General features: G+C 47.3%; 1 protein-coding gene across 1 annotated transcript in view; it reads left to right on the top strand.

Annotated features, from left to right (window-relative positions):
• LOC311520438 (neuronal acetylcholine receptor subunit alpha-7-like) overlaps nucleotides 1-19,337 on the top strand; it is a 126,832-nt gene that overhangs the window by 67,928 nt on the left and 39,567 nt on the right. Inside the window, exons 6-8 of the mRNA XM_084627884.1 lie at nucleotides 778-945; nucleotides 6,589-6,783; nucleotides 8,521-8,607. Of these exons, the coding sequence (XP_084484010.1) occupies nucleotides 778-945; nucleotides 6,589-6,783; nucleotides 8,521-8,607 (450 nt within the window). The remainder of the gene's footprint in view (nucleotides 1-777; nucleotides 946-6,588; nucleotides 6,784-8,520; nucleotides 8,608-19,337) is intronic.

Below are 19,337 nucleotides of genomic sequence, written 5' to 3'. Positions count from 1 at the left end.
TTAACGGCCATTGTGTGGACAGGCACAGATTGGCAGAACAGGGTAGGATTGCCCAGCAGGCTTCCTCGGACATCTCCACACTGCATCTGGGAGTGAGTCCCCTAGCCTGGGTTCACAAACTAGCGTACATGGGACGCGCATTAGTGCACTAAAAATAGCTGCATAGACAATGCTCTGACACAGCAACTTGGGCTGCCAGTCTGACCCCCTGCATCCAACCCCACCCCAGGCCTGAGCGCCCCAGTCTCACCCACCGCAATTTTTCAGTGCACTGCATGACCCAGGGTGGGAGGCTTGCACCAGATATAGTGCAGACCTAGCCCTAGAGGAAATACATGAGGGAAGACCTGGAGATATGGCCCAAGGAGAATAAGCATGGGAAAGAAAACCAAGGGGTGAAAGGTCAGGAATTTGTATGTTTGTTGCTAGCCCAATAGCTGGTTTCTGTGCTGGTGTATGTAGGCGCAGTGTCACTGAACTCAACACACCCATTTACATCTGGAGAGAATTTGGCCCCTATTTCTTTTGAAACACTTCATCAGACGGGTCTCTCAAGAACGTAACTGAAAAAGGAAAGTAATTTGGCTCAGGAAATCATAAGTGATGTTAGTGGAACAGTTGAATTAGAAACTCTAATTGGAGTCTGCTCAGATGGCTTGAATCTAATCGTAGGGAGAGGCCTGACAATTCCACGGGATCTCAGCACAATGTCATTTCATTTTGCATTTGCCCTTCAGACCTCAGATGACTGTTTCCCCCTCTAACTTCTATTCTCAGGCATTCTGAAGAGCACGTGTTACATTGACGTCCGCTGGTTCCCTTTTGATGTGCAAAAATGCCATCTGAAATTTGGTTCATGGACCCACAATGGCTGGCTGCTTGATCTGCAGATGCTTGAAGCAGATATTTCCAATTACATATCGAATGGAGAATGGGATTTAGTGGGTAAGTTGGCTCGCTTAGAAATCTAAATGAGTTGAAACTTTAAGGCAAAATGAATACATGGAAATGACGGCTCTTATCTGGACATTTGAAGTACAGGTATTAAAAGCTCCTATTTGAAAAGCAGTAGAAATCTCACAATTGGACTGCAGACAATGTTTCAAGTGTTTTCTTCCTTGTCCTGCCAAGTTAACTAAAGCTACATTAGGGAGCCTGTGGGTATATTGCTGTGGGGTCTGATAACCTATGAAATTCTACTGACAACAATAGGTGCAGGGGGTCAGCACAGAATTTGGATCTCTGTGTCTTCTACACGCATAGTGAACTTCGAATCACGCTTCTGCAACTTATTTAGCCTAAAGGTGATTAGGTTAGAAAGTCTGATCTCAGCAAAATTCAGAAGGAACTCTTGCAAAACCCCAAAACCAAAACCCCAAAACCATATACTCAGGGCCTGGTCTACACTTCAAACTTGGTCGACATCCCTACAGCACTCATGGGTCTGAAAATTCCACACCCCTGAGGGCCCTGGCTACACCAACCTAACCCCCAGTGTAGACGCAGCTATGTCAACAGAAGAATGTTTCTGTTCACCTAGCTACCCTCACCTGGGGAGGTGGAGTTCCTACAGCAACAGGAAACACCCTTCCGTCATGGTAGTGTGCGTCTACACTATGGGGTTAGAGAAGCACAGCTGTGATGCTGTAGTAGCTATAGTGCCATCAGTGTAGACATGGCACAGAACAGCAAAGTCTCAATTCGATCTAGTCAGTAGCCTCCCCTCCGCTACACCAGGTCACTGCATTTCCATTCTTTCTACCGTTCCAGAAGAAAACTGTACTTTTAAAAAGCGGATTCTTCTCACAGATTCTGTTCTTAGACCCAGCCTCTTCAGACCTGATTTGATCTCACTTATACAGGTGTAAATGAGGAGCAAAGCTACTGAGGTCAGAGTAATGCCAGTATAAAACCAGGCTAAGTGAGATCAGAATCAAGCTCTTTCATCTCTAAGGTGTATTAGCTTTATGCCCAGTAGATATGTCAAGTTCAATCCCAGGGGAGGAAAGTCCTCAGCTACTTTACAGAGTTTCTACCAGGCATTTCAGGGAGCAGCTCAGAAAAAGTTTGTATATAACCCGCATCCATTCTGTGTTGCTCTGTCTGCATCAAGGGGTGGGTGGGCCACATATAGAACTTGCTTAGCTTGTTACATTGTAAGCTTGGTTTCATGTGGCCCTTCCCCGGAGGCTGGCAGCTGCAATGTGAAGTCTTAAGGCAGGGTACCTGAGAAACTAATGGGAACCATCAGGATTCTATTTTCAGGAAGGGTAAAGGACTCCATGGGGAGGGGAAAACCCCGAAGGTCTGTCTCACTCAGCGCTGCACTGGTTTTCAAATACTCCTCTACAGGTTTATCAGTTCAGAAGAGTGCCCCGTTTGGTTATTTCTGGCTTGAAATCCTGCCTTCAACAAGCATCACTGAGGAACATATTTGGTCTTTGAGTTGCCTGTGCTTGTTCCTGCAGGCCAGGATGGAATTGCGTCAGCTCTCACATCACTCCGACGGTGGCCAATGTAATAATGGAGTTAGATAAGCAGCCTGCCTAACACTACCATGGCCTTCTCTTCTAAAGAAGCCCCTTCTCTGTGTCAGCCTGACACACTGAAGCTACACATTATGGTGGGTCAGACTTGTTGACCCTTAAGCACCAAAGCAAAACAGTGAACAGTGAAGGAAGAGACGATCCAGAAGATACAACCAGAGGAGAAAACGGTGATGGGTGCTGTGTCTGTGCTGCCACTGTGGACATGGTCAGCTGCAGGATCAGGCTGTAAACAGTCTTCTGCACACTGGGTGTGATGGACAACTATCGAAAGCCAGCCTGCCACAGTGTCTCCAGACATCACAGTCACTAAGGCTGGGGAAGGCAAACTGTAGATACCCATTTCCGTTCCCTGCCCCCCAGCACTCCCTTGGAGCTAGGGTGGTCTATGTGAAACACTGGAATGCGTTACCTAGGGAGGTGGTAGAATCTCCTTCCTTAGAGGTTTTTAAGGTCAGGCTTGACAAAGCCCTGGCTGGGATGATTTAACTGGGAATTGGTCCTGCTTTGAGCAGGGGGTTGGACTAGATGACCTTCTGGGGTCCCTTCCAACCCTGATATTCTATGATTCTATGTGGCAGTCACACCTTTGTTTCTCCTTCATCCAAGCCCCTTTAAGAACTCCCTTCTTTAATTCTCCCTTGCAGGCTTTCCCTGGCTAAGGTGCTACAGGAGCCAAACTTGCTCCTCAGAGTTCCCCTTCCACCAGCCCCAGCTCCACAGTCTCCTCTTTCCCCCAGTTTCCTGTCTCTAATAGTCTCAGCTAGTCTCCAAAACACCCCTCGCCTGCAGCTTCCTGCTATTTTTCAGACTGGAAATCACCTAACTCCTCTCATAGAATCATAGAATATCAGGGTTGGAAGGGACCCCAGAAGGTCATCTAGTGAGGCTCAGCTCAGCTCATAATCCGAATTGGCTTAGCCCCCAGGCTCCCCAGCCCATGGGCAAGCCACCAAGTTAAACCTGGCATATTTCTAGTTCTGTCAAAAGTCTGACCTGGGTTCTTCTTATGACCAAACCAGACAAACACAGAACAGGGGAAAGAGAGGAAGAAAAGCAAATGCTAGGACACGGCAGCATCGGTCACATTTGCAGTTCAGTTGCTAGAAAATCAGAGGCACAATCTACAGCCCATGACACAGTTAGTGACTAGGTTACTCTAATTGTCCTGCATCCAGCCTGTGGTTAAGTCTCCTCTTACCAAGGCTGAGATGCTCAGGACTGCTTGGAGCTTTTCACAGCAAAATGTTGCAAGGTTAGATTCCCTGGCCAGCTAAGCAGGCTTCTTATTAATAGACGGTGAGAAGAGAGATAAAAAGAAAAAAAAAAAAAGAGAGAGAAGGCTACGGAGGGGTTGGAAGAAGCAGGAACTTTACGTTCCCATCTCCAAGGTACTGAAAACACGGCCATGGAGGTGATGTTGATGTGGCCTGGGTTACCTTAACTCTGCATTTTCATCCTTTGACTTTTCCAGTTTTCCTTAATTAAAAACAAACCCTTTGAATTGCCTGACTTTCTGAAGTCTGTTTTCTAAAACCAAAACAGACACATTAACTAAGGCTCTCTCCATCTTCCCTTCAACTTACGTGTCTGTACATCCTTAGCTGCGGTGTCACAAAATGGGTGTGTCTGAGAATCGCCTTGAAATTTTTAGTTCTCTTTTACAAGAGTCACTGTGACATTTCAGTGCATATTATAGGTCCCGTTTTCAAAAGGGGGCCAGCAGGTCCCATTGGGAACAATGGAGAATCCCCACACACCCTTCTGAAATTGTGGCCATTATCATTTTAATAAGTGGGCTGTATGGCCTTCCACATATGTGACACATTAAGGCCTCGCAAATTACAATGAGAGCACTTGTGGGGGTGTATTGGCATGCTAATATGTGGATCAGACTTCAAAGATGGTACAGAGTGTGCGTGAAATCTCATGGTGCTCTCAGTTTCACACAGACCAGATCAGGTTACATTAAAATTAACCATGCCACCTTTCCAAAAAACAAAGCCACCACTTCTCATTGGCAAAAAGAAAAGGAGTACTTGTGGCACCTTAGAGACTAACCAATTTATTAGAGCATAAGCTTTCGTGAGCTACAGCTCACTTCATCAGATGCATATCGTGGAAACTGCAGCAGACTTTATATATACACAGAGAATATGAACCAATACCTCCTCCCACCCCACTGTCCTGCTGGTAATAGCTTATCTAAAGTGATCATCAGGTGGGCCATTTCCAGCACAAATCCAGGTTTTCTCACCCTCCACCCCCCCCCACAAATTCACTCTCCTGCTGGTGATAGCCCATCCAAAGTGACAACTCTTTACACAATGTGCATGACAATCAAGTTGGGCTATTTCCTGCACAAATCCAGGTTTTCTCACATCCCCCCCACCCCCATACACACACAAACTCACTCTCCTGCTGGTAATAGCTCATCCAACTTCTCATTGGGTTCCTAAGCCAAGCTGTTTTCCAGATGAATTTTCAGAAAGTGTGCAGACAGTTTTCCAGCTCTGATCTTCCACACTGCCATATCTGAATGCCTGTCTGAGCGCTACCAAACCTTCCTAAAATATCCCCCATCTGTCAGGGTTGCACAGAAGAAATTTCAGCTGGATCGCTTGAGTTTTGCCAATGCTGGGGGAAAGGAACTTATAAAAGACAATGAGTTATGACCTCAACGGCAAAAACTACCATCTGTCTCACATTCGGTTCTTCTTGCTGAAGAGAATTCAACTGTGAAAAACTGGCTGAATATACAAAGGATGAGTCTGCTTTAATTCAGCTGCAATATTTTTCTCCATTAATGAGTTATTCTGACAGGGTGCTGGGCAGGGACTGCTAAACCAGCCCTCTGTCACTCCAGCTCCAATTAAGGGTGGTAAATTGGAGCTGGCTAGAGACACCTGTACCTGATTGACAAAGGGGAGACAGCTGACAGCCTAATTAGCCTGGGGCTGCATAAAAGCCTCAGAGGAAGGAAGCCAAGAGGGGCAGATGGAAAGGGGGAAGCCAGAGAGCGGAAGTTCGTCTCTCCTGGCTGTAGCGGCTGGGAAGCCCTTCCGAGTGAAACCCCCATGCTCTACATGGTGGAAAGGTGGTGGGATTGCACTGTGTAAATAAACAACACCGATGACTGCTGAGCCAGAAGGTTTCCATGATTTTCGGTGCAGAGGCTAGACTGTGTGGGGGGGCCTGCTATGCCCTGTTACAGTTATATTGTTTCAAAAAATAAAAATTGGCAACCAGTATGCCAGCTCGGAATAATTATTGTATTTCTAAATCCTGCAATCACTACATATATACAGTGAACAAAGTAAGAGGGAAACAATCTTTTTATATTTCTATAGCTCCTTTAATCTCAGAGTGGTTTAGGACTGCACAGCAGTGAAAGAAGGGAAGTTTTGACCAAGAACCTTAGAGCAAACCAAAGAGTCATGGGATCTTTAATAGCTACACAGCACAGAAGATACCTATGTTTTTAATGTCTGTCTCTCTCTCTCACGCACGCACACACACAGAGTGCAAACCCCATTCTAATAAATTCCTTTAACAAAATAAAGATGCCTGTTGAGATTTGAACGTCCAGTTTGAGGGTTTGGGCAGCTGGCAACCTAGAGGGTTACACGATTGAACTAGTTCCACTAATGGGAAAGTGGCTCTTTGAGAGACAGCGTGGCCTAGTGATGGGAGTCGAGCTCGCAGGTTCTATTCTTGACTCTGCCCCTGACCTTTTGTGTGACCCTGGGCAAGTCACTTCACCTCTTTCCCCATCCCACCCTTTGTCTATTTAGACTGTAAGCTCTTTGGGGCAGGGGCTGTCTCTTACTATACGTACAGCTTCTAGCACAAGGGGGCCCATCTCTCTAAGGCCACTAGGCGTTACAGTAGTGCATGTACTAACAATGATCTAAACAGAATGCCTCTGAACGTTGGGTCCAATGCTCAGAGGCATAAAGTGCTGACTCAGAGTTGAGTGCTACACAGCTCCAGATATCAGGCCAACTGCAGCTCTTTCCACCTCTGATTTCCTTCTGCGCAGGTGTCCCAGGGAAGAGGAACGAGCTGTACTACGAGTGCTGTAAAGAACCGTATCCAGATGTGACATACACTGTAACCATGCGCCGGCGCACCCTCTACTATGGCTTGAACTTACTGATTCCCTGTGTCCTTATATCTGGCTTGGCATTGCTTGTTTTCCTATTGCCTGCTGACTCGGGAGAGAAGATCTCTTTAGGTAAGGAAAATTAATTCCTTAGCTCTTCCTAAAAGTTTGGCATAAAAGGGAGGGTAAAAAGCTCAGCCTGCTATAGCCCTTGGCTAGTAGGGATTTCCCATGGTGGGAGCCCACTTACCGCAGGTAGCCCTATTGATTCACCACTATGTAAGCTCAGACATTTGTATTGATCTGAGCAAGGTGGTGATATAGCTTCCTGCTGATACTAGGTATTAATAAGTGGCTGGCCTTGATTTGGATTATTCTCTTGGTCCATGCTTTGAAAAATGAATGCAATTTACCAGTTCTGCAGGATAGTTGCAGTGGGGGAGGTTTAGATTGGATATTAGGAAAAACTTTTTCACTAAGAGGGTGGTGAAACACTGGAATGCGTTACCTAGGGAGGTGGTAGAATCTCCTTCCTTAGAGGTTTTTAAGGTCAGGCTTGACAAAGCCCTGGCTGGGATGATTTAACTGGGAATTGGTCCTGCTTTGAGCAGGGGGTTGGACTAGATGACCTTCTGGGGTCCCTTCCAACCCTGATATTCTATGATTCTATGATAGAGTTAGACATCTCCATTGGACTAGGTGGAACAGTGGGTTAGGGCAATCGTCTTTTTCTTCTGAAACCTGGAGTTCATAGCCAAGTCACAAGGACAGAGAAAGCAGGTCTCAGGGGGTAGGCCTGGGCACATGCATGGAGAGGTTGAAAGCAACAAAGGCTTCCTGAGATGAACCGTGATTACACAAGGTTAAAAGGGACTGAGCCACCAAGCTAGGAAACAAAGATTGGGACATCTGGGTCTGTCTAGGGGAGGTTAAAGGAGTATTTGAACAAAGTTCCAGAGCTCTAAGGACCCAACTGTGATACTTTGCTCATGGTGAGTAGTGCCTCACTCTACAAGGAGACCCACTGGTCTTGTGGGTTGTTCATGGAGGGACAATAGGACAATATGAGTAAGGGGTCAGAATCCAGATTAGGGTGGGAGTTTCAAAAGTGCTCAGCATTCTCCGCCACCATTGACATCCATGGTCAAAACCCATTGACGTTAATGGGAGCAGAGATGGGCCACCGCAGAGTGCTGTTCAGAATCCCACCTGTAGTTAGTAAATGGACTTTTTCTGGCCTGCGTTTTGCAGGAGCTCACACTAGGTGCTCCTAATGGATTCTTCTGGCCTTAAAATCCAGTCTCATCTATGAAACACGATGAGTCCAGGGGCAATGACAGACCAGGTGGAACTCTGAGACCAGTTTGAGACCTGCAGTTTGTTGGAGGAGGGAGTCTGAATTTGTCTCCCTGGGGTGTACTGGTGAGAAGCTAGGAAGCATAGTTACCTGCACGGTGGAGAGCTGGGATTTGAGGAGGCCAGAGTAAAAGAGCTAGAGTAGGCAGGGCAAGAGGAAATGGTGGAGTTCAGAGCGGAAGAGTCAAGGCCACAAGGTACACAGGCAAGGTTGCAGCGATTGTGTTCAGCAGCTTTGCAGCGCAGGAGGGAGAGAGCTCTGGGTCAAGGGTTATTGGCAGCCAAAGCAAATAGGGAAACTGGGGAGAAGGGGAACAGAGAGTAGATGAAGATGCACTGGAGGATGCATCTTTCCTAGCAGAAGCTCTTCTCTTGGAGACGAGGAAGCGGAGATGAAGCCATGGGCTTGCTTAGCTAGTGACCAGGACAGGGTTTTATTTCATGGCCAAGATGTTAGTGGAATGGCCACACCAGTTCAGCAAAAGTCACACTTATCCTTTCTTTTCCATCCAGGCATCACTGTCCTGCTGTCCCTGACAGTGTTCATGCTGCTTGTGGCGGAGATCATGCCTGCCACCTCGGATTCTGTCCCTCTAATAGGTACGTGCGTTTTCCATGCTACCTGCACCCAGGGCTGTGACCTTGCTTCCCAGGCTGTTTTGGAATGGCTCCATGTCGCGCCTGGAGACTCCCTGATCAGTAGTACAGGGGGCAAGGCGCTTGTTCAGACCATACAAGCAATGCACACATGGAAAACCGGCTTCACGTGTAAAGGTTTGTGTGAGGGGAGCAAAAGGGGGTTAACACTTAGTCTTGGGGAGGTGAAGCACAAGGGCTTTATGATGTTCCCAGAACCCCAAGATACAGATATATGGTGGGATCTTCAGATGCATTCAGACTAGGCTTAACTCAGTGCTAGTGAACCCAGAGGGAAAACCCTCATTGCCTTCAATGGGAACAGAGTTGGCCAGCACAGAGCACTTGTGAAAATCCTATCCCCAGACTCCTATCTCAAAATGTCACTGTCTGAGCGACAATTCCTTCTCCTCCTCCCCGTGAGCAGCCCTCCAGTTTTCACTAAGCACCCCTCACTCGCCCCTCCCTACCCACCTTCCCCCTCTGCTCTCCTTTGCCCTTCTCCTAAAGATGCCAATCACAATTAAAAGGAATACTGGGAAAACCCAACTGCATTACTGATGCATTTTCAACACACCGAGTGAATGGGCTAAATTAGTTGCTTGGTTGCCCCCACTGCAACTTGTTGCTCTCCATCTGGACTTTCTCCAATTTATCCTCAACTTTCCTGAAACATAGTGCCCAGAACTGGGCATAATACTCCAGCTTAGGCCTTATCAGCACGGAGCAGAGTGGAAGAATTACTTCTCGTGTCTTGCTTACAACACTCCTGCTAATCCATCCCAGAATGTTAGTTTTGCAACAGTGTTACATTGTTGACTCTGATTTAATTTGTGATCCACTGTAACCCCCAGATCCTTTTCTGCAGTATTTCTTCCTAGGCAGTCATTTCCCATTTTGTATTTGGGCAATTGATTATTCCTTCCAAAATGCAATACTTTGCATTTCTCCTCATTCATGCACTACACAATGTACTGTATCTAAGTGTTCGTCTACACTGAGGGAAAAAAAAGTGTGTTCTTAACTCGGGTTAAGATGGTAGTGAACACACTGCAGCTCCGCTTTTAACTTAGTAGGTCAAGTTCCTCTTCAGGCAGCCCTACAGGCATTACCTTGAGCGGCTAACCTGAGCTGATGTCTTCCCTGCTATTTTACCCCAAGAGAACTGAGGCACAGGAGGGCTAAGTGATTTGCCCAAGGTCACCCAGGAAGGCTGCAGCAGAGCCGAGAACTCTGCAGCAGAACATCTAAATTTCAACCCAGCGCTTTCATCACCTTCCTTTCTAATATATTCTTTTGGGAGAGTCAAATGACACAGAAGGTGAAAGAGTCATTCTTATTCCTCTAGAGAAATTGAGTTGTCTAGAATTTTGGGCAGATTGGTAGTAATACCAACATGCTTGCAGGCTGGGATGCCAGCTGAATTTCTTCAACATCACCAAGCCCCAGTGAAAGTGAAAAGCTTGACTTGTAGGGTATGTCTTCACTGCAATTAAAAACCCGAGCCTGGCCCGTGCCAGCTGACTCAGGATCACAAGGCTCAGGCTAAGGGTCTGTTTAACTGCAGTGTAGACATTCAGGCTCGAGCCTAGGACCCTGCAAACATCTACACTGCAATTAACCCCTTAGCCCAAGCCAGCTGGCACAGGCCAGCCGCAGGTGACTAATTGCCGTGTAGACATACCCATAGTTACTTTTGGAAGTCAGATGCATAGCAGACTACAGAAAATTTAAACAGCCATTGTGCATTACGTATTAATTATATTGTAGTCATGCCTGCAGGCTACATTTAAGATTGTGGCCCCATTGAGCTAGCCATGTTCATCCCTAGGGAGAAAGAACAGGCAACCACAAACATACCAGAAACTTGCTCCATGTCACATGTACCAGTGGACAACTAAGGCCTTGCAAAGACTGCATAGTATGCAAATACAGCTGCACTTATTCCAGGTGGCTTGATGCAACACACATGTTGCAAATACTACTGAAGCATTACAGAGTATGCTCCCTGCAGAGTTTGTTTCAGATGGCAGCCCTCCATTTATTTCAGAGGAATTTAAAATATTCTTCAGGAGAAGCTCAGGGATGAACGTGAGCTCAGCTGCTGATCAGAATGCATTGCATAAAGACAAGACGCGTCAGGGTATCAGAGCTCCCTCTGAGAGACAGCTGTTCCATAAACCTCAGTATGTGTGATTTACGCAGGCCAGAGTTAACAAAAGAATTGAATGAAAATCTTAAGGACTCTCAGCGTGTGCTTCCCAACTACTGTGCAGTTGAGGAGGCTGTTGTCTGTAGGACCCCCGCCTCGTTTGTTGCAGAAGTTGGAAGGTGTGTATGAATGAGGCAGGGGACAGCAGGAAGAGAAACCAAGGTCTCATGGTTAGGGCAATTTAATGCCACCCTGGTGAACTGGATTCTATCCCTGCCTCTGCCACAGGGTTACTGGGCATGTCACTTAAACCAAAACTATCCTCATTTTCTGTGTTGCCCAGGGGTCTGAATGGCAGAAGAGCTGAGTGCTCACATCTGCAACTGAAGTTAAAGGGAGCTGTGCTTTGAACATATGAACTGCTATATAGAATGCTACGTACTCAGAACAATCAGATCCCAGGTGTCTCAAACTAGGCATCCAAAATTAGTGGATACTTTTAATCTATATCTCTGTGCCATTGTTCCCTGTCTGTACCAGGGGGATACCACCATCCCTTGACCTCACAGGGGTGTTGTGAAGATAACTTCAGTCCTGTTTGTGAAGCACTCAGGTACTGTAGTGATGAGCACTGCACAGAAGCCCCGGAGACAATTAATCACGCTCTCTTTGGAGCAGGGTTTGAATAGAGCGCAGAGAACAAAGCCTGAGGCCATACATTGACCACCAGGAGAAAACACAATATTGTCCAGCCTGTACACTGACTGAGCCATGGGCCTTCTCAAAAAAACAGAATGTGATTGTGTAATTAAAGACTGTATCATAATTCATACACACAAGGAGGCTGAATCAAGCCTGCACAGGCAACCTTCAATCTGGCATTTCCTAACTTTGGAGCGCTTGGCTTTGCAACCTTAACGTTCTTTTCAGGTAGTTTTTTGTGTATAACATCACTATAGAAGGTTTCAGAGTAACAGCCATGTTAGTCTGTATTCACAAAAAGGAGTACTTGCGGCACCTTACGGACTAACCAATTTATTTGAGCATAAGCTTTTGTGAGCTACAGCTCACTTCATCGGATGCATACTGTGGAAAATACAGAAGATGTTTTTATACACACAGACCATGAAAAAAAATGGGTGTTTATCACTACAAAAGGTTTTCTCTCCCCCCACCCCACTATCCTGCTGGTAATAGCTTATCTAAAGCGATCACTCTCCTTACAATGTGTATGATAATCAAGGTGGGCCATTTCCAGCACAAATCCAGGGTTTAACAAGAACGTCTGAGGAACAGTGGGGGGGGGGGAGAGGGGGGAGGAATAAACAAGGGGAAATAGGTTACTTTTTATAATGAATCAACCATTCCCAGTCTCTATTCAAGCCCAAGTTAATTGTATCCAATTTGCAAATTAATTCCAATTCAGCAGTCTCTCGTTGGAGTCTGTTTTCGAAGTTTTTTTGTTGAAGGATAGTCACTTTGAGATCAGAAATCAAGTGACCAGAGAGATTGAAGTGTTCTCCGACTGGTTTATGAATGTTATAAATCTTGACATCTGATTTGTGTCCATTTATTCTTTTACGTAGAGACTGTCCAGTTTGACCAATGTAAATGGCAGAGGGGCATTGCTGGCACATGATGGCATATATCACATTGGTAGATGTGCAGGTGAATGAGCCTCTGATAGTGTGGCTGATGTTATTAGGCCCTGTGATGGTGTCCCCTGAATAGATATGTGGACACAGTTGGCAACGGGCTTTGTTGCAAGGATAGGTTCCTGGGTTAGTGGTTCTGTTGTGTGGTATGTGGTTGCTGGTGAGTATTCGCTTCAGGTTGGGGGGCTGTCTGTAGGCAAGGACTGGCCTGTCTCCCAAGATTTGTGAGAGTGTTGGGTCGTCCTTCAGGATAGGTTGTAGATCCTTGATAATGCATTGGAGGGGTTTTAGTTGGGGGCTGAAGGTGACGGCTAGTGGCGTTCTGTTATTTTCTTTGTTAGGCCTGTCCTGTAGTAGGTGACTTCTGGGAACTCTTCTGGCTCTATCAATCTGTTTCTTCACTTCCGCAGGTGGGTATTGTAGTTGTAAGAATGCTTGATAGAGATCTTGTAGGTGTTTGTCTCTGTCTGAGGGGTTGGAGCAAATGCAGTTGTATCGCAGAGCCTTGCTGTAGACAATGGATCATGTTGTGTGGTCAGGGTGAAAGCTGGAGGCATGTAGGTAGGAATAGCGGTCAGTAGGTTTCCGGTATAGGGTGGTGTTTATGTGACCATCGTTTATTAGCACTGTAGTGTCCAGGATGTGGATCTCTTGTGTGGACTGGACCAGGCTGAGGTTGATGGTGGGATGGAAATTGTTGAAATCATGGTGGAATTCCTCAAGGGCTTCTTTTCCACGGGTCCAGATGATGAAGATGTCATCAATATAGCGCAAGTAGAGTAGGGGCATTAGGGGCGAGAGCTGAGGAAGTGTTGTTCTAAGTCATCCATAAAAATGTTGGCATACTATGGGGCCATGCGGATACCCATAGCAGTGCCGCTGATTTGAAGGTATACATTGTCCCCAACTGTGAAATAGTTATGGGTAAGGACAAAGTCACAAAGTTCAGCCACCAGGTTAGCTGTGACATTATCGGGGATAGTGTTCCTGACGGCTTGTAGTCCATCTTTGTGTGGAATGTTGGTGTAGAGGGCTTCTACATCCATAGTGGCCAGGATGGTGTTATCAGGAAGATCACCGATGGATTGTAGTTTCCTCAGGAAGTCAGTGGTGTCTCAAAGGTAGCTGGGAGTGCTGGTAGCATAAGGCCTGAGGAGGGAGTCTACATAGCCAGACAATCCTGCTGTCAGGGTGCCAATGCCTGAGATGATGGGGCTCCCAGGAGTTCCAGGTTTATGGATCTTGGGTAGTAGATAGAATATCCCAGGTCGGGGTTCCAGGGGTGTGTCTGTGCGGATTTGATCTTTTACTTTTTCAGGGAGTTTCTTGAGCAAATGCTGTAGTTTCTTTTGGTAACTCTCAGTGGGATCAGAGGGTAATGACTTGTAGAAAGTGGTGTTGGAGAGCTGCCTAGCAGCCTCTTGTTCATATTCTGACCTATTCATGATGACAACAGCACCTCCTTTGTCAGCCTTTTTGATTATGATGTCAGAGTTGTTTCTGAGGCTGTGGATGGCATTGTGTTCTGCACGGCTGAGGTTATGGGGCAAGTGATGCTGCTTTTCCACAATTTCAGCCCATGCACGTCGGCGGAAGTACTCTATGTTCCTCGTGGCTGGACTTTACTAAAACTAGACAAGCCATTTACAACACACACTTTGCTTCTCTACAAAAGAAAAAGGACACTAAACTTTCTAAACTACTACATGCCGCAAGGGGCCACAGCAATGGTTCCCTCAACCCACCCAGCAATATTGTTAACCTATCCAACTATACTCTTAGCCCAGCAGAAGCACCTGTCCTATCTCAGGGCCTCTCCTTCTGCCCCTCCACCCCCACAAACATGGTACAGTTCTGTGGTGACCTAGAATCCTATTTTCAACATCTCTGACTCAAGGAATATTTCCAACACACCTCTGAACAACATACTAATCCACAGAGAACTCCCTACCAACACTACAAAAAGAAGGATTCTAGGTGGACTCCTCCTGAAGGTCAAGACAGCAGACTGGACTTCCACATAGAGTGCTTCCGCCAATGTGCACGGGCTGAAATTGTGGAAAAGCAGCATCACTTGCCCCACAACCTCAGCCAGTTGCTGCCATTCACTCTGCTACTCTCCTGCTCAGTGCTTAAGCCACTTCCCTAGTAGCTGGTGGGGTGGGGACCTGGGACCACGCACTACTCCGGGTCCCAACCCAGGGACCCTGTAAGGCAGAGGTGGGCAAACTATGGCCCGCGGGGCCCTCCCGCCTGCCCCCTGAGCTCCTGGCCTGGGAGGCTCGCCCCCTCCCCTGCTGTTCCCCCTCCCCTGCAGCCTCAGCTCACTGCGACATCGTTGCAATGCTCCCGGCAGGGGTGGGGCGGCTGCGAGCTCCTGGGGCAGCGCAGCTGCAGAGCCCAGCCTGACCCAGTCTCTGTCCTGCGTGGTGCATGGCTGGCTCCAGCCGGGCGGTGTGGCTGCCTGTCCTGGCAGCGCAGTAAGGGGACGCGGGGGGTTGAATAGAAGGCAGGGGAGTTCGGGGTGGTGGTCAGGGGTGTGGGTGGGGTTGGGGCGGTCAGAGGGTGGGAAACAGGGGGGTTGAATGGGGGCAGTCGGGGGACAGGGAGAAGGGGTGGTTGGATGGGGCAGGGGTCCCAGTGGAGCAGTCAGGAATGAGAGGAGGGGTTGGATGGGACGGCAGGGAGCAGTCAGGGGCAGGGGTTCTGGGGATGGTCAGGGGACACAGAGAAGTGGTGGTTGGATGGGGCAGGGATCCCAGGGGGGTGGGCATTCAGGAATGAGAGGAGAAGTTGGATAGGGTGGCAGGGGTTCTGGGGGCAGTCAGGAGATAGGGAGCAGGGGGATGGATGGGGCAAGGGTCCCAGGGGGGCCATCAGGGGGCAAGAAGTGGGGGATAGGGGACGGGGGCCAGACCACGCCTGGCTGTTTGGGGAGGCACAGCCTCCCCTAACCAGCCCTCCATACAATTTCCAAAACCTGATGCAGCCCTCAGGCCAAAAAGTTTGCCCACCCCTGCAATAAGGAGCGGCCGCCTGCTGCTTCCCTTTAACTTTTGCCTTTGTGCCGTCCTGGCCCACTTCCCTTTTTAGCCCCAGTACCTTCCTTGCTCACCTGGCTTCAGTCAGCACTGATCTGTCCAACCCTAAGGCTCCTGCAGCCAGCCAGGAACACCATCCTTGCACCTCTAGCTCCAGCCAGCAAACTGATCTGTTCTCTCTAGCAGCTCCTTATATGAGCCTGCTATGTACTGATTGGCTGCTCCCTGCAGCCTCTCCAGGCAGCCTGGAGGACTCACCTCTTCTGCTCTTTTGCTGGGTGGAATGTGGTCGGACCACAGGGCCTCCAGCAGGGGGCCTCTGGGCCAAAGTACACTCTGTCACAGGCCCTCATTAAATGGAATGCCTATATGGAAGCAGAGCTCTTCTGAAAATCTGGGCCCAGGTGTGGCTACTAAACACTTCTGAAAATCTGGCCCAAATTCTTTTGCTTTTAAGAATGCTGGTTCTTACTTTTAAAAAAAAAAAAAAATCTTCAGCCGTGCAGTGACATAATTGGTGTGTAGCACTGTGTTATTGCTCTTGCAGAAATTGGAGGGGGGGAAGACCTTCTGTGCCCCCCTCTCCCCCTATGTGTTGCCTCTGTCACGTACCTTATTTCTCTAATAACTTGAGACTGCCATGGCTACAACTACGCTGCATACAGCAGCCCGACACAACGGACCATGGAAGAGACGAGCTGCAGATTTAGAGGACATCATTACCTGCTTGTCATGGATTATTTTTCCAGGTATATAGAAATAATGTACTTGAAAGATATAATATGTTGCAGTGTTATCAAGAAACTGAAGTGCATTTTTGCTCATTTCGGTATTCCAGAGCAACGAGTGATGGAGAACGGACCAAAATTCACTGCAGCACAACTTAAGTCATTCCAAGTGAAATATGATTTTGAGCATATTACTAGCAGCCCACATTACCCACAAGCAAATGAAGAGGCTGAAAGAGCTGTACAGACAGCCAAGAAAATCCTACAGCAGGAAGATCCATTCTTTCGTCTTCTGAGTTACAGATCAACACCAATAGCAGCTATTTTGAAGCTACTACTGGAGGAGAGGAAGGTGATCAGGAACAGTCAATATGGATTCACCAAGGGCAAGGCATGCCTGCCCAACCTGATTGTCTTCTATGATGAGATAACTGGCTCTGTGGATATGGGGAAAGCGGTGGACAAAATATATCTTGACTTTAGCAAAGCTTTTGACGGTCTCCCACAGTATTCTTGCCATCAAGTAAAAAAGTATGGACTGGATGAATGGACTATAAGGTGGATAGAAAGCTGGTTAGATTGTCGGGCTCAAAGGGTAGTGATCAAAAGCTCGATATCTAATTGGCAGCCGGTATCAAGCAGAGTGTCCCAGGGGTCTATCCTGGGGCCGGTTTTGTTCAACATCTTCATTAATGATCTGGATGATGGGATGGATTGCACCCTCAGCAACTTCACAGATGACACTAAGCTGAGGGGAGAGGTAGATATGCTGGAGGGTAGGGATAGGGTCCAGAGTGACCTAGGCAAATTGGAGGATTGGGCTAAAAGAAATCTGATGAGGTTCAACAAGGATAAGTGCAAAGTTCTGCACTTAGGACAGAAGAATCCCATGCACCGCTACAGGCTGGGGGTTGACTGGCTAAGTGGCAGTTCTGCAGAAAAGGACCTGGGGATAACAGCGGATGAGAAGCTGGATATGAGTCAGCAGTGTGCCCTTGTTGCCTAGAACACTAACGGCATATTGGGCTGCATTAGTAGGAGCATTGACAGCAGATCAAGGGAAGTGATTATTCCCCTCTATTCAGCACTGGTGAGGCCACATCTGGAGTACTGTGTCCAGTTTTGGGCCCCCCACTACAGGAAGGATGTGGACAAATTGGAGAGAGTCCAGCGGAGGACAACGAAAATGATTAGGGGGCTGGGGCACATGACTTATGAGGAGAGGCTGAGGGAACTGGGTTTATTTAGTCTGCAGAAGAGGAGAGTGAGGGAGGATTTGATAGCAACCTTCAACTACCTGAAGGGGGGTTTCAAAGAGGATGGAGCTCGGCTGTTCTCAGTGGTGACAGATGACAGAACAAGGAGTAATAGTCTCAAGTTACAGTGGGGGAGGTCTAGGCTGGATATTAGGAAACACTATTTCACTAGGAGGGTGGTGAAGCACTGGAATGCGTTACCAAGGGAGGTGGTGGAATCTCCATCCTTAGAGGTTTTTAAGGTCATGCTTGACAAAGCCCTGGCTGGGATGATTTAGTTGGTGTTGGTCCTGCTTTGAGCTGGGGGTTGGACTAGATGACCTCCTGAGGTCTCTTCCAACCCTAATCTTCTATGATTCCATTGGATTTAGTCCAGCACAACTCAGAACTACTGTTCCAATTTTGGAAAAGAACCTGTTTCCAAGGTGGCCAGAGATGGAGAGAGCGGTGAAATTGGATAAAAAGGCTAAAGGAGCTTATGAACACTTTTGCAACAGACACTCAGTTAGAGAACGGCTGGGTCTAGAATCTGGTGACTGTGTTCATGTCAGATTGGATGGAGAAGGATGGACAACTCCAGCTGTCATGAAGAAAAAGTATTCAGTGCCCAAATCATATGTGATTGAGACTGACAGTAGAGAGTTCAACAGAAACCGTCAACAGCTACAGTTTATTCCTCAGAGAGAGTGATCAACAGAGCAAACCCTACAAATGGCAGATGCAGAACAAGATGATAACTCAAGGATTCCAAATCGACCACAGTCAGATGTTGCAACTGGGGACAGCCCAATGAGCAAGTCATTATGCGTTTGGGTCATGTAATTTGAAAACCAGTACAATTTAGAGACAGACTGATTTGTTCAGAGCTTCAAAGATAGTGTGATAATGTAAATACAGTAAATGTCAGGAATGCAGAACATAAAGGGGGAGATGTGATAGAATAATAAACTGTATTATACTTTTCAGCCACTTGCTGGCACTGTGTGTCAAATACCATATTTAAATGAACCTCAGCCATACGTGGCAGAGCATTAAAGGATCTTATGATGAACACAACTGGTGTGTATAAGCAAGCTCTGTAGCCAGACCATGTCTGGTACAGAGAAACATGACACTGCCCCCAATGCACTTCTGGGGTGCTGTATTTCAGTTTTTTCTCCAAGCAGAAGCAATGACCACACCCTCCCTCTGCTGGTGAGTGTACTGCTTGGTACCATAGATGACTGCCCTTGCTTGCACCCCACCAGGGAAAGAGCATACAGGTCAGCATGCTAGCTGTTCGCTGTGTGCCTTGCAGCATGCTATGGAGGAGTCCTGCTCTGCTGTTAGCACAAGAGACCCCCACAGTCCTCAGAGGGTCTGAGTTTCAGGAGTGTGGTATATTCAAAGCCTGCCTTGAAGCTCACTGACAAAAATGAAGGCTGAGTTTCTGAGGACTCACATGGGACACTGAACTAAGGAACAGAGAAGTCAGGAAACCACTGAGATTAATTTCATTGATTTATATTTAAAATCTTAACAGAGCCAACAAACCCAGTGACGTGGATACAAAGCATTTGAACGCTGTGATATATAAAAGACAATGGCTGAGCTAGAACCAAACTCAGTCAACTATAACAGCAAGGCTTTATTGCTGAGCCCTGGGGAGTCCCTGCAAGCCCTGAAAGCTGTGGAGTGCAACCTTTGTTAAGACCTTTGGAGCATGATTATACAGCAATCACTGAGGCCTGAACTTATCCATCCCTAGAACAGCTGATTCCTCCCTAGGGCAACCTTCCTGGCTGCACTTGTGACTTGGCCTATTTTTAATTTTTTTTTTATGATGACATCTATACAAATGGATAGAACAGTGCATGGGAATA

Source organism: Lepidochelys olivacea (assembly GCF_965140295.1).
Source record: "Lepidochelys olivacea isolate rLepOli2 genome assembly, chromosome: 5".
NCBI lineage: Eukaryota > Metazoa > Chordata > Testudines > Cheloniidae > Lepidochelys > Lepidochelys olivacea.
Note: the sequence above shows the minus strand (reverse complement) of the source record. Positions and strands in the feature narration are given on the sequence as shown.